Here is a 15,000-nt window from a genome sequence, read left to right as displayed (position 1 = left end):
TAGCTCTGGAACGGATTATTCCAATTTCCATCATTTCTTATGGGAAAAATTCACTCAGTTTAAGGACAATGCGATTAAAGGACAGCCTTCTGGAAAGGAGTGTCCTTTAACAGATATTATGTATATATGTGTGTGTGCGTGTGTGTAATTTGACAGCGTTATATGGACTGTGAGGCCAGTACGTCAAACTAAAAAGTAAGACCTGTTCTTTGTGACTTACTTTATGGTGCCTTCACCTCATACAAAGATATTTAACAGACATTAAATTACATATATATACATTATATATATATATATATATATATATATATATATATATATATATATATATATATATATATATATATATATGCATATGTGTATATATATATATATATATATATATATATATATATATATATATATATATATCAAATACATGCATATATATATATATATATATATATACACACACAATATATATATATATATATATATATATATATATATATATATATATTATTATTATTATTATTATTATTATTATTATTATTATTATTATTATTATTATTATTATTATTATTATTATTCAGAAGATGGAACCTGTTCGTATGGAACAAACTCACGGGATGCACTGACTTGAAATTCAAGCTTCCAAAGACTATTAAGGTGTTCATTAGGAATAAGTAAGAGGAGGTCAAGGGCAATACATAAAGAAGAGATCCCACTTATTAAAAAAAAAATTAATAAATTAATAAACAGATAAAAGTGTATTATAATACAAGGAGAACAGCATTAGGTTAACAATGCACTGCATCTGCTCTTGAACTTCGGAAGTTCCAATTGCATGACATCCTCTGTGACGAATGAAGGACCTCTGGAACTGAGACGTTCGAGAGCGAGTCACATTTACTGCATATTGGTGCTGCTCTTCAGCGACTCTGGTTGCTCTCGGGAGGTACAGTAAAGGGGATCAGGGATCAATTGTGAATGTGAAAGATCCCTGTTAAAATACAACTTATGACAAAGTGACAAACACGAGACCATTCGTCGATGGTCCAAGTCACAGCTGCTAATATTAGGAAACAGAAACCTACCACCACGAACCACTCTATCCAAAAGAGATAAATCTCTGGCAGAAGCAGACATCCACACCGGAGAACATTATTCTAGTAAAGGAAGGACAAAACGACCTAAAATATGTTGCGCTGATTCTGTCACTGTTATAAATAAATGAGGCCTTACGAACAATACCGGCATTTGCTGAAACTTTCAATAGATGTTTCCCAAGAGTGAGATGCGAGTTAAAAGTTATTTACACCTAGAATAGTTAAATCTTCAGACTCACTCAGCAAAGTTCCATCCACCTGACGGGGGAGGATGGGGGTGGGAAATCTGTGCGAGATCCGCTACTCAATGGTGTCGTTGTTTTGGTGGAGCCCAGCCTCATACCCCACCGACTACCCCATTCCCTGATCCGGTCCATGTCCTGATTGAGGCTGAGGGCAGCTTCATTTCTCGTACGTAGAGACTTTGCTACATCCACAAGTGTTGCATCATCGGCATACTGAACAATCTTGTTTTCCAGGCCAACAACCATATCACTCGTATACACCAAAAATAACAGTTGACCAAGAACACTAACCAATAGGTATTGGTTTATATTTATATAAGTACAGCTACATGAACCCAGACATCATAAAATTTTCAACGAACAATTTTTTTAATTCGCTTATCATAACATTATAAAAACACTGAAATATCATACATTGAGCTGATTAATAGTTTAAGATATGGCATCGAACCTCACCCACTCAATAATCTTTTTTTTTTTCTTGAAAGGAAAAAAAATACGTTTACATAAATACAGAGTTTAAACAAGTTTTTTCTTCTTCCCAAATTTGGACATTCAGTTTCTTGGAATCTTGGCGAGGAAGTTCATGACTTAGAGAGAGAGAGAGAGAGAGAGAGAGAGAGAGAGAGAGAGAGAGAGAGAGAGAGAGAGAACTCTTACTGCAATGAAGTTCTGAGGGAAAGAGAGAAAGGAAGAGTGCGATACAAAAATTAAACATGGATCAAGACCTCACTTGTGAAGGAGAGGTCACAGATCAAAGAACATACCATTAACTCAGGTCCGCTAGGATCTAACATCCACTCAAACGAAACCACTTAAAAAAGTTCCTCACTGGACGGGTGGGTATCGTTCTCAGCTAGCACTCTGCTGATCGCGCGTTCGATTCTCCAGCCGGCCAATGAAGAATTAGAGGAATTCATTTCTGGTGACAGAAATTCATTTCTCGCTATAATGTAGTTCGGATTCCACAATAAGCTGTAGGTCCTGTTGCTAGGTAACCAGTTGGTTCTTAGCCACGTAAAATAAGTCTATTCCTTCGGGCCAGCCCTATGAGAGCTGTTAACCAGCTCAGTGGTCTGGTTAAACTAAGATATACTTAACGGCACAAACGTAAAATCAGTCAAAACTCAGTTGCCTTAGTGTTTACGAAACAGTTGACGGTCATGAGAAAAGAACAGATGAGCTGAGATGAATCATTCTTTATAATTCTTTGAACATGCATAATAACGTTTCAAGTACTTCTGAATATGGGAGCTGTTAACCATCCTCGTATATAATGAATACAAATATATACTGTATATATGGCTTGAAAATAAAGTCGAAACCGGTCAGGACCTACACCCGTCTCTTATTTGTCACCTGCGGTAATGTGTGATATATATAATATATATATATATATATGATATATATATATATATATATATATATATATATATATATATATATATATATATATATATATATATATATATATATATATATATATATATATATCTATCTATCTATCTATAAACATACACATATATATTCTATCTATCTATAAACATACACATATATATTCTAAAATGTATCATTACTTCGCAGCCCTCTACGCTAACTTTAGGAAAACAACACAGAGAGACAGGGATACATACATTAAGACGCTCCCTGTTAATCAAAATTTGACAATTAAGTTTGTCAGGATCGGTGCTCTGGTTCACTAAGCCTCTCCAAAGCACCTACCTTAATCTGTTTTTATGACTTTACTGGCCAAAAGACTCTTCCCCCCCGACAGAACCCTTCCTTCTCTGGCGACCATGTCAACTGCCTGCAGCAGAAATTAGTGGGAATCGCCCCTGACAGACAGGACACCTGAACTGCCCAGGCAGCAAACACCGGCAAGAACCAGAGGTCATATAAGGTCGACCCGGGGTCAACAACAGCAGAAGCAAAGAGAAAACTGACCCAGTGACACGGCGCCGTGCAATACCTTGTCACTGAGCAACCGCTCATCTTTTTCGTCTGGTCGATCACCTGCCATCCAGGTGCTCCTTAAAGTGCCATGTGTAGAAGTCCCACTCATCTGGGAACCCATTATTCTGCAACCAAGGATCTTCACTTAAGGAAATAAGGTACTGTGTGGCGGAGAGTGTTCGGCCATTTATCTTATATTCTTATCTCATTTCATTTCCTTTCCCCCTTGACTTGTACTTAGACCCAGAACATTGTCAGTAATCATTTATCAGTGTTAAAAGAATAATTTAAATGAACATAACTTGACGTTGGCTCCTTAAGCCTTCAGCATCCTTTTGTAAAGATTAGTCTGTGTTTTGGCTTAACAAGTGATCATGTTCCTTTCTCCATACATTGCAGAGAGGGTGTGTGAACCGCTGTAGAACCGTCTGTCTTCACTGTGCCCCTACATCCATCAACAAAGCTATTCATGCAGTGTTATATATTAATTTCCTTGGTTGCCTTTCTGCATGTGTTGTATGTGTCCCTCCCCTCCCCCTCCCCTTCCCTCCCTCCCCTTCCCTTCCCTTCCCCCATCCCCTCCCCTCCCCTTCCCTTCCCTTCCCCATCCCCTCCCCTCCCCTTCTCTTCTTCCACCTCTCCCCTCCTCCTTTCCCATTCCTCTTCTCTCCCTCTCCCACTTCCCTCTGCCATGTTTTATGATGAAATAAAATGTGTTGAGATTGAGTATTATCAACAAAATGTTTATAGATTTGTAAGGCCCATTTTTATAAAAGTAATGTGCAGGTTTTCAAATCAATATATATATATATATATATATATATATATATATATTATATATATATATAACTTGCTTGACCTTTAGAATTTGTATGAAGTGTTTAATTAACCTCATGTGGTAACTATGAACCACCTGCAATCCATTGAAGAGCTGAAGACGGCTTCACAGGATCCTGGCGTCTTTAAGAATTTAAGAAGTCTTAAAAAGATGTTATAATCCAATGGGCTTTCTCTAGGAATGCTTCAGGAGCTGAAGACTGCTTCAAAGGATCCAGGAGTTGTGAAGACATCTTTCAAGAATAATATTTTAAAATAATTACCGTCCAGAAATTTTCAACATTAAGTGACCCAAAGGTATATAATAAAGGATTTTTGGCTGAGCTTTGTTATTTTCGTTTCGAAATGGACTCAGCGGGTAATTCTAGAACAAAAACAAGCACTACTGTTGATGGTCTGGAACCACCAACGGCATCAGCATTGGTTCAAAACCCATCAGCAGCTGCTCCTGCGCCTACACCAAGATATGGCCAATTGTTTATATATGACCAGAAGGTAAATGGGGCTGGTACTGCCAATAGACTTTTGCTGACTATTATTAATGCGGTTAATTTAGCGGTGGGTATGGGTATGGAGTGCGTATGTATGAGTATGAGTATGGGTATGGGTATGGTAAGGATATGGGTATGGGTATCAGTACAGGTATGGGTATGGGTATCAGTACAGGTATGGTACAGATATGAGTATGTGTATGGTACAGATATGGGTATGGGTATGAAATGGGTATGGGTATAGTAGAGATATGGGTATGGGTATGACACAGATATGGGTATGGGTATGGTACGGATATATGAACTAGCAAATGCGAGCGATAGCAAGCATCTGCTAGTGCAGCGTTATTCATCATATCTGAGTCTTTATTGAATGGCACTCTAAACCTTTTTAATTGTATAATTTACCTTGAAAGGTGCCAAGAGGCCAGGGTGTACTGCTCTTTGTAACTGATTCTTCTGACTAATGTAAAGACACTAATTTAATTTAGACCCGGAATTTCTCTCCCGAGTTCTTCCATACTTGCAATATAAATTTAATTCTACTTAAATTCATTCTTGTATAATGTGTTGGACCCCAGTTAGATGTGTCAATGCCAAGGTAAGAACTTACAGATCAGCCAACACTATATGGATATATATATATATATATATATATATATATATATATATATATATATATATATATATATATATATATATATATATATATATATATATATATAATATATAATATATAATATATATATATATATATATATATATATATATATATATATATATATATATATATATATATACACATACATATATATATATATATATATATATATATATATATATATATATATATATATATATATATATATATATATATATATATATATATAATATAGGCACTTCTTTCCAGCCATGAATAATACATTCGTATGTATATATTTAAGATGATTAAACTTAATGAATCTATACAGTCATATAATATCTGAATAAAACACTCAATTGCGTAATCTTATCACTTTTCCTACTTTTTCAAAATATGCTTCCTCGGGCCAAACGGAAATAAGATTTCCCGAGGCTGCCGCCTCATGAGGAGGATTTTCTGGCCTCTTGCAACAACGAAAAGTAAATTATCTTGAATACCCAGCCATATGGAGATTAATGTTACTCGACTGAAACCCAATTAACTGATTCAAGTTGATTCTATTACCACTTAAATCCCGAAGACAACACCTCGAGAGGAATCAACAGGTGAATACGACATAAATAATCAATCTGTTAACCACCTAAGCAGAGACACACCCAATCACACACTAACTACACACGGTATATTGCAGGCAATAGCAGCATAAAAATAAGCCGCACGACCTTCGTTGCTCCTTCAACAGCTCGTTAGTAATACTCTATACAAATAAATATTCCTTCATGATTCCAATACTTGCGCAATCTGGAGAGGCTTTTGTTAGCAGAGGCTCAAAACAATAAATATATCCGTTTGTTCGGGAGGAGTATAAAAAAAAATCTACAAAATAACTTAAAATAAATAAAAATTTACTTACTTTGTACCATTAAAAAATGTTACACAACTCCTATACAACAGTCTGACAAGAGAGAGGCTCTTCCACACGAGCACATAACCTGAACCATGCCGGAAAAGAATGAAGATCTATAAACTCGAGTGCCCTTGTGAGAACTCCAACTTGATCTGATTTTGATCCTCTAATATAAAGATCTCGACGCTCTGTGGCGGAGAGCCCTGTAGATGCGTGCAACTGCGAACGCAGAGAGCATGTCTTATGGATGGTTTTACGCCGCTGTGATGAGGATCGCCTCGTTTACGCCCTCGCTTTCTGTGTGACATACATTTTCTCTCTCTCTCTCTCTCTCTCTCTCTCTCTCTCTCTCTCTCTCTCTCTCTCTCTCAACCCTAGCTACGATCCACACCAGTCAACTGACATCAAGGTGATTAATTTACTGGTCAGGCTAAAAGAGGCATAATGGATTTTCAAGGAACGCACCCAAACCCTCACTCGTCGCCCAGTTCGCACACTGAACGATGGTTTCTCTCAGCTTGGGAGCTGACGCGCTATTATCAGAAGCTATTATCAGAGAGAGAGAGAGAGAGAGAGAGAGAGAGAGAGAGAGAGAGAGAGAGAGAGAGAGAGAGAGAGAGAGAGAGAGATTTAAATCAGTGAGGGAGGTGAGTACGTCACTCGAATAAATCATCACATATTTCGAACCGAATCCTAACCATGAGACATTGAGGAGCAAGAATTCCACCTTCGCGACACCACACCAAGAAAGAAGGCCAACACAAAGTCACCTATGTCTTCATGCTGCCCCAAGGCATGTTCATTTACCTGCCTTAGTAAGAAATCATTGCGTACAACACAACAGCAGCGCGATGATAATAACAATGATGAACAGATGCCGTAACTTTTTTTTTATGGAGGCTGCAAGGGACGCCGTTTTGCCCAGTAACCTTTACCTAATAGATACAGACAGTAAAGTTAGTCACCTAATAGATGCAGACTGTGAAGTTAGTCACCTAATAGATGCACACTGTAAAGTTAGTCACCTAGTAGATGCAGACTGTAAAGTTAGTCACCTAATAGATGCAGACTGTAAAGTTAGTCACCTAATAGATGCAGACTGTAAAGTTAGTCACCTAATAGATGCAGACTGTAAAGTTAGTCACCTAATAGATGCAGACTGTAAAGTTAGTCACCTAATAGATGCAGATTGTAAAGTTAGTCACCTAATAGATGCAGACTGTAATGTTAGTCACCTAATAGATGCAGACTGTAAAGTTAGTCACCTAATAGATGCAGACTGTGAAGTTAGTCACCTAATAGATGCAGACTGTAAAGTTAGTCACCTAATAGATGCAGACTGTAAAGTTAGTCACCTAATAGATGCAGACTGTAAAGTTAGTCACCTAATAGATGCAGACTGTATAGTTAGTCAGCTAATAGAAGCAGACTGTAAAGTTAGTCACCTAATAGAAGTAGACTGTAAAGTTAGTCACCTAATAGAAGCAGACTGTAAAGTTAGTCACGTAATAGATGCAGACTGTAAAGTTAGTCACGTAATAGATGCAGACTGTAAAGTTAGTCACCTAATAATGCAGACTGTGAAGTTAGTCACCTAATAGAAGCAGACTGTAAAGTTAGTCACCTAATAGATGCAGACTGTAAAGTTAGTCACCTAATAGATACAGACTGTAAAGTTAGTCACCTAATAGATGCAGGCTGTAAAGTTAGTCACCTAATAGAAGCAGACTGTAAAGTTAGTCACGTAATAGATGCAGACTGTAAAGTTAGTCATGTAATAGATGCAGACTGTAAAGTTAGTCACCTAATAGATGCAGACTGTAAAGTTAGTCACTGAACCGTCCAACCCGAGAAGATAGATCTCAAAAAGAGTAAATACAGGATGCGAGAGTCAACCAACACGAAGGGCCTTTTCCTTCAGCTCAACGAAACACGATACAAAACGGTAACGAACGACATGAGACAGACAGTGGAGTCAACACGCAACATGAAACGGAGGCTTAGGGAGAAGGTAAGGCCAGGGTACTGAAGGCAACTGGTTTGAGGAGTGCTCCAACAGTCGAGGACCCAAAATACGAAGAATATTCCAAACCGCAACGGTCAAGGCAAAAAAAACTGCGGTACCGGAGACTAACCCACAATTGAGGGGTATCCAAGCAAACTCATGATACCTGCATCTGAGGCCTTACCAATACGTACTATATGATCTTGTCATAGGTGAGAGCAGAACTGGACGAGAGAAAGGACTCAAATAGGCAGCCAACAGTCGGAGACTAACCCACAATTGTGGGGTATCCAAGCAGACTCATGATACCTGCATCAGAGTCTTACCAATAGTACTATATGATCTTGTCATAGGTGAGAGCAGAACTGGACGAAAGAAAAGACTCAAATAGGTAGACAACTGTCGTGTGCTTCTGGCCAGTGCATTATTTCGCCTAGTTCTTGCTTACATTGATACTTACAACTATGTAGTGATCTAACACTGTCATTTGAAAAGAAAATTAATATAAAACTGCAACGTCAATCCTTTATCCTAGATATATGCACCAGTAAGCTATAAAACAATCTAATGTTTTGAATCTTTCATTCCGAACTGCTTATCTGACATTGGTACAGCTTTTCCTCTATTAACCGATTCACTAAGTTTTAGCGACACCATGAAGGAAACAAAAAAAAAAAAAAAAAAAGAGAGAGATCCAAGAATAGGAGCACTGAAGATATATTGCCCTTAATCATAGAACTCGGTTAAATAATACTGTATCGCAAGGAAAGTTTCTTAATAAATAACAAACATACTGCCGGCAGACCCACCTTTGAAAAAGCAGCAAGTGATTCATGAAGTATTGAAAAAGGCAGAGAATTTGGAATTTAAAAAACAGTTCATAAAAATGACGGACTGAACCAGTTGATCGCTGAATCTGACTCAAATTCGAAGCTAATTTCTCAAGAAAATTCAACATAAACCGAGTCTGTGTTAATTTATAACAAGTGCTGTTGAAATAGAAAAGAAAAAGAATTCAGTGATGAAGAAACTAATACTTCTAAACCATACCAGTATAAAGTCTGCATAGATATAATAAGGACAGTGATAAAACAAGACAAGCAAATAACAGGAACTGCTCTAGGCTGCTGGTAAGGTCAAGGAGAGAGACTGCAAGAGATCTTCTTCCCACTGGTTTCTGTGATCCTCCGTAAAATGCAAATCTGTTTTGCCACCACTATCATTTTCCCCACAGCGTCTCAAGGGATCCACAACCCACAAACCAAATGCGTTTCGCTTTCTCTGGCGTAACCAAGCCATTATGACACACACACATATATATATTATATATATAGATATATATAGTTATATATGTTATATATACTATATACATATATATATTAAATATATACAGTATATACATTTATATATATTATATGTATGCTTAAAAAACCACAGTAGATGCAAGTGACTTCAGTATATAAGCGAATACCACAGGAAAATGAGCTTGTGCCTGTCATTTTCCTGTGGTATTCGCTTATTATATATATTTCTGACTCACATCGGGAACGATACTCGGTCTTCCAAGTGAAAGGCCAAGGAAGACTGCCTGAGAAAGACCACAGGTACATATTAATTAGGTTCCAACTTCTTTTATGACCTTGATAGGTCAGTGGGTACCACCTTGGCCTGTCATTCAGGAAACAGAGGTTCGGTCCCTATATGAGTCAGAGATTTACTTCTGTGAAACACGTGCTCATGTGTTCATTATAAATATAGTTCCTCGTTGGACGAGTCGACATCGTTCTGGGCTAGCACTTTGCTGGGCTTGCATTCGATTCTCTGGCCGGCCAATGAAGAATTAGAGGAATTTATTTCTGGTGATAGAGGTTCATTTCTCGGTATAATGTGGTTCGGATTCCACAATAAGCTGTAGGTCCCGTTGCTAGGTAACCAACTGGTTCTTAGCCAGCCCTAGGAGAGCTGTTAATCAGCTCAGTGGTCTGGTTAAACTAAGGTATACTTAACTCTGATGTGATAATAAAGTCTCATGTTTTGAGTATAACAAATATCACAGCAGTAAAATGTGCATAAATATTAAAACCAAAATTGGGTGCAATACTCTGTGGAAACATCGAAAGCCCCTTATGTGCAAAAACACTCTCAGGCCACTAGCACTGAAGAGAGAATGAAACAACCGGGGTGTTATAATCAGCAGTATTCAAGCGGTGAAACCGCACAACGAAAACATCATCTCGTCTCCATGAATGCAGTCAGACGGTGACCAGCAGTCTCTCTCTCTCTCTCTCTCTCTCTCTCTCTCTCGAGGATGTTTGCCCTTCCTACACTTTTTAGTCATATGAAGAACACCAAAGCAATGCTTGAGCACATAAAACGTTGTAGTTCTCATTTCACTGACATGGTGAAGTCACTTCCAGTCATGGGTTCGCACATCGATTAATCGTTTCCTTTCCTTTGCATCTCTAAAATAATAAATAAGAGTCAAAGTCTACATGCACACACAATTATATATATATATATATATATATATATATATATATATATATATATATATATATATATATATATATATATATATATATATATATATACAGAGAGAAGAGAGAGAGAGAGAGAGAGAGAGAGAGAGAGAGAGAGAGAATGTCCATAAACGCTAATTAAATTTCATCAACTAAATCATCTATAGCTGCATAACCTAAATGAAACATGCTCTCATGTGGCCTCTCCACCCATTTAATTTGCCTAATTAACAAAACTTTTTTCACAGTTTTTATACTCTTCCTCTAATACCAAACCGAGGAATTCTCCCCCAGCCCCCTTTTTCCCCGAGTTCTTTTGAAGGAAAGCTACACCTTCAGCAAATGCACGATAGAGAATCGTTCTGTTAGGATGTTTTCTTTTACCGGACAAATTCATCTCAATAGCCAAGTCTTTTTCCAGTAATTTATTTTTTTAAAACTGGGGGGCAAATTTACAGTAAATCACTTTTACAGTGACAGTATCTGTCTTCAGTTCATCTGGCTCTCTCACTCTCTCAATGCGTTATAGAATACAGAGTGAATGAAATGTCAGCCAGAGAGGGACTGGCAAGAACATACACACATAACATGAACCTGAACCATACCTGTCTAGCAATGCGAGTTGAGAAGAGCCATCGTTCCAGGCTGCCAGGAGATACCACGCCCTTCATATTGGTCGCGCCCTCCCGGAAAGCGGAAATTGACAACACATGAAATTCATTGGCTAAGATTTCACAGCTAGAATCAAATGAAGGGGCATCGAAGGCATGACAGTGTAATCATCGGCTCACAACAACATTAACTGATTGCACGAGGTCATGACCAAACGTCATCATCACCGAAATCCAATGTCCAGATATTCGGATCAGTGCAAATTTCTGCTTTCGACAGCGAATAAAACGTTATGATCCGCCGTCCAGTCTTCACTCGCAAATTTTCATTCCTTGCAAGTAAAGAAGCCAATGGCCACAACACACGACAAAGAACAACTCTTCAGCAAGACTCGAAACCACTCGACTTTTGTAGTTACATTTCCAGTGTAACTTTACACAGTCAAAGAAACAAACAGCCACTCACTATCACCGCAAACTAAACTAAAATCTTGGCACCGTACAATTAAGAGGGAAGGAACAGGAGGGCGTCCCAAGGACCCTCAACAGAAGGTCCTCTTCTACACCTGAGAAGGTGTCCAAGTGTCGAGTAGTTATAAAGGCAGCTACAATATGGAGTAAATACTGCAACGTTCCCCTCCGCCCTAGCCCGCCCCCACCCACAACACGACCCGCTCCTAATGTTCTTCCTCTTCTTTTACCATTTCTTATCATTCTGCACATTCCTTCATTTTGGAACATTTTCAGAACAAATGAAGGCCTCTCCCAAACAATGGGAGTTTTTATCTAAAGGAAGTGCTCCGGCTACGACGCGCTGTTGGTGACAAACGTCAATGATGTTAACTTCAAGTAAAACTGTTCTATCATCACCCCTTTGACATGCCTAGAAAATAAACCAACCCCTTCCTTACATGTCCCTTACTTCATCTTCGCTCTGATCTCTCAATGAACAATCTTCCATCCATACTGTTATTATCCAAAAATATAATCCTGATAACACGGATACAACGCAAATGCACGAAACATTTCAACTCTTGGAAAATAATAAGTACAGAATTACCACGCCTGGTTGACATGTGAAATACGAATGCCACACATGTATTTTCTGGTGGGCAAACCGCAGCCAACCACCTCCCCTAAACAACCAATGAAAACCACGCTGGCGACGTTAACGATCAATGATTGGCCAGGTCACAGAGTAGAAGGGTTGGCACCAAAGCTACCAATGATGTCCGAATCTCCCACGCCATTTACCTCTATTAAGTACTATTATTGTCGAATAAGTAATTGAAAACGCATAAGAACGCTTACAGGGGAGACCTAACAAGTAAGCAAATAGACGAGAGCAGCTTGGCTTGATTAAGGTAAACAAATGGTTAGTCTCGTGTCTCCCCGAGCCCAACCCCCCCCCCGCCACCACACTTACCCGGCATCCCAACCAAATCCTCCCTCATTCTACAGCCACTATCACCAGCGGCGGTCCCCTCCCGCACGACCGACAGCCCAACACACTCCCCCACCACCACAATCCCAGGTTCCGCCACTACATCCTGTTTCTCCGTGACGTCACGATTTAGCCAGCCTCCTCCTCCTCCTCCACTGTCGCATCGCAATTTTCTTTGCTTTTAGAAACGTCCCATAATTTTTGGCACAACGAAAACTGAATTAGCGTTGCTTCTCCCAAGTCAGACGAATGGCGCCTTTTCGCTTTCCAAACGAATATTCGATCTCGTTGTGAACTTTTAAGAGATATTAGACTGCAATCTGTGCAACATGAAAACAAGCGGAATGTGTGAAAACGCTGAGAACCCAACTCAGTTCTCCGAACGGCATTTGTAATGCCTATATTACGCAATCGCCAACTACTGACTCTGCTGTCTGATACAAAGTACATTTCAATGACATGACGAAGAGAGGCGAATGCCTGGACCCATCACGCAGCTGAAGGCACGTCCTTCTGTCAAGTTGACTTACAAACGGGGAACATGGGAATAAAAAGCTAGTCGTCACTTCCAAGACGACTTTAAACGCGAGACGAGTGTGTTGCTTGTAAACGGGTGCAACGACCACATTTCATGACGCACCGGAATTCTTTTCTGATTTACCGTGATTCCGTTGCATTCTACAAATCATCAGCTTGCATCTCTCGTCCTTCCTTCTCTTCTTTGAAAATGAAAACATCTGGACTTCCTATCAACGAACGTCAGCGCACAATAATAATCAGCATACCCAAAAGTAATAAGGCTTATGCAAAGTATAACACACCATACCGGGTTTATATATATATATATATATATATATATATATATATATATATATATATATATATATATATATATATATATATACATACATACATATATATATATATATATATGGTATAACTAAGCAGTAATAAAACATAACTTCATCAAAACAGCACGAATACTTTTGCCTGACAATATTCTGCTCGACGAAGACAATACTGCTGCTTCACCAACGTCGCGTATCAGCCAAACGTCGTTGCATCACAGTGACATTAGTTTCAGAGGATATTGTAAAAATAACGTAAGAAAACTCTTTCCACTACAGCTAATGTTGTTTTGCTGAGAGAGAGAGAGAGAGAGAGAGAGAGAGAGAGAGAGAGAGAGAGAGAGAGAATCGACCTCACTGTACCGTTGCCGTCAGCCTAGAAGTTCATGCGCCGTTTCTGACAGAGAGAGAGAGAGAGAGAGAGAGAGAGAGAGAGAGAGAGAGAGAGAGAGAGAGAGAGAGAGAGCTTATTCAATGCCATTTAAAAACCAGAAATATCTAAGTTTGAGAGAGAGAGAGAGAGAGAGAGAGAGAGAGAGAGAGAGAGAGAGAGAGAGAGAGAGAGAGAGAGAGAGAGCTTATTCAATGCCATTTAAAAACCAGAAATATCTAAGTTTTCGAGAGAGAGAGAGAGAGAGAGAGAGCTTATTCAATGTCATTTAAAAACCAGAAATATCTAAGTTTTCAGAGAGAGAGAGAGAGAGAGAGAGAGAGAGAGAGAGCTAGCTTATTCAATGTCATTTAAAAACCAGAAATAACTGAGTTTTACAGAGAGAGAGAGAGAGAGAGAGAGAGAGAGAGAGAGAGAGAGAGAGAGAGAGAGAGAGAGAGAGAGAGCGTATTCAATGTCATTTAAAAACCAGAAATAACTAAGATTTCTGAGATCATACAATATATACATTATTTCATCACATATCTTACTGACTACCATTCGCAATGAAGACCAAAACTGATCCTTCTGTGGAGGATCCAAAAGACCTAAGCTGGAACATAAAAATGAGCCTTGAAGATATTAAAAACATTTCGGTCCCATTTATAAAAAAATAACAATAATCCCAAATCATCTGCGTATATCATTTTTTTAAATAGTGTCTAGAAAATAAGATGTTTCAGAAGTAGATGCTTCTGCTGCTAAATTCCCAATTTATCCATTCGCTTTTATAGTCATTAATGGAAACAAAGGCGTTGGCATTACTGATTGTGTCTTTTCAGACTATAAATAGAATTTATGTAGGAATAACTTTTAAATCTCTTTCCCAATTCAGTGACTTACCTGTCCTCTCGTCCTACCACCCTCAATCGTATTTGCTCACAAATACCTGTATGAAATAAATGCTTCTGTTCTGCCAGCATTCTTATTAGTATTCTTTAAAAGTCCCTCTTCCTGGTTTCTTCTGTAGCTTTTCTTC

At 38.5% G+C, this 15,000-nt stretch overlaps 1 protein-coding gene across 3 annotated transcripts in view; it reads right to left on the bottom strand.

Annotated features, from left to right (window-relative positions):
* The window catches only part of LOC136837768 (probable ribonuclease ZC3H12B), a 399,714-nt gene that overhangs the window by 363,510 nt on the left and 21,204 nt on the right, over positions 1-15,000 (bottom strand). The window contains exons 1-2 of one of the 3 annotated variants that reach the window (XM_067102688.1): positions 11,733-12,431; positions 11,294-11,631 (exon numbers count right to left, since the gene is read on the bottom strand). The exons of the other annotated variants lie outside the window; for them this stretch is intronic. Of the exons in view, the coding sequence (XP_066958789.1) occupies positions 11,294-11,359 (66 nt within the window). The 5' untranslated portion in view covers positions 11,360-11,631; positions 11,733-12,431. Of the gene's footprint in view, positions 1-11,293; positions 11,632-11,732; positions 12,432-15,000 lie in introns of those variants that run through there. 3 annotated transcript variants of the gene reach the window in all.

This window comes from Macrobrachium rosenbergii, chromosome 59 (assembly GCF_040412425.1).
Source record: "Macrobrachium rosenbergii isolate ZJJX-2024 chromosome 59, ASM4041242v1, whole genome shotgun sequence".
Lineage (NCBI taxonomy): Eukaryota > Metazoa > Arthropoda > Malacostraca > Decapoda > Palaemonidae > Macrobrachium > Macrobrachium rosenbergii.
This window is presented reverse-complemented; position numbering and strand designations above follow the sequence as displayed.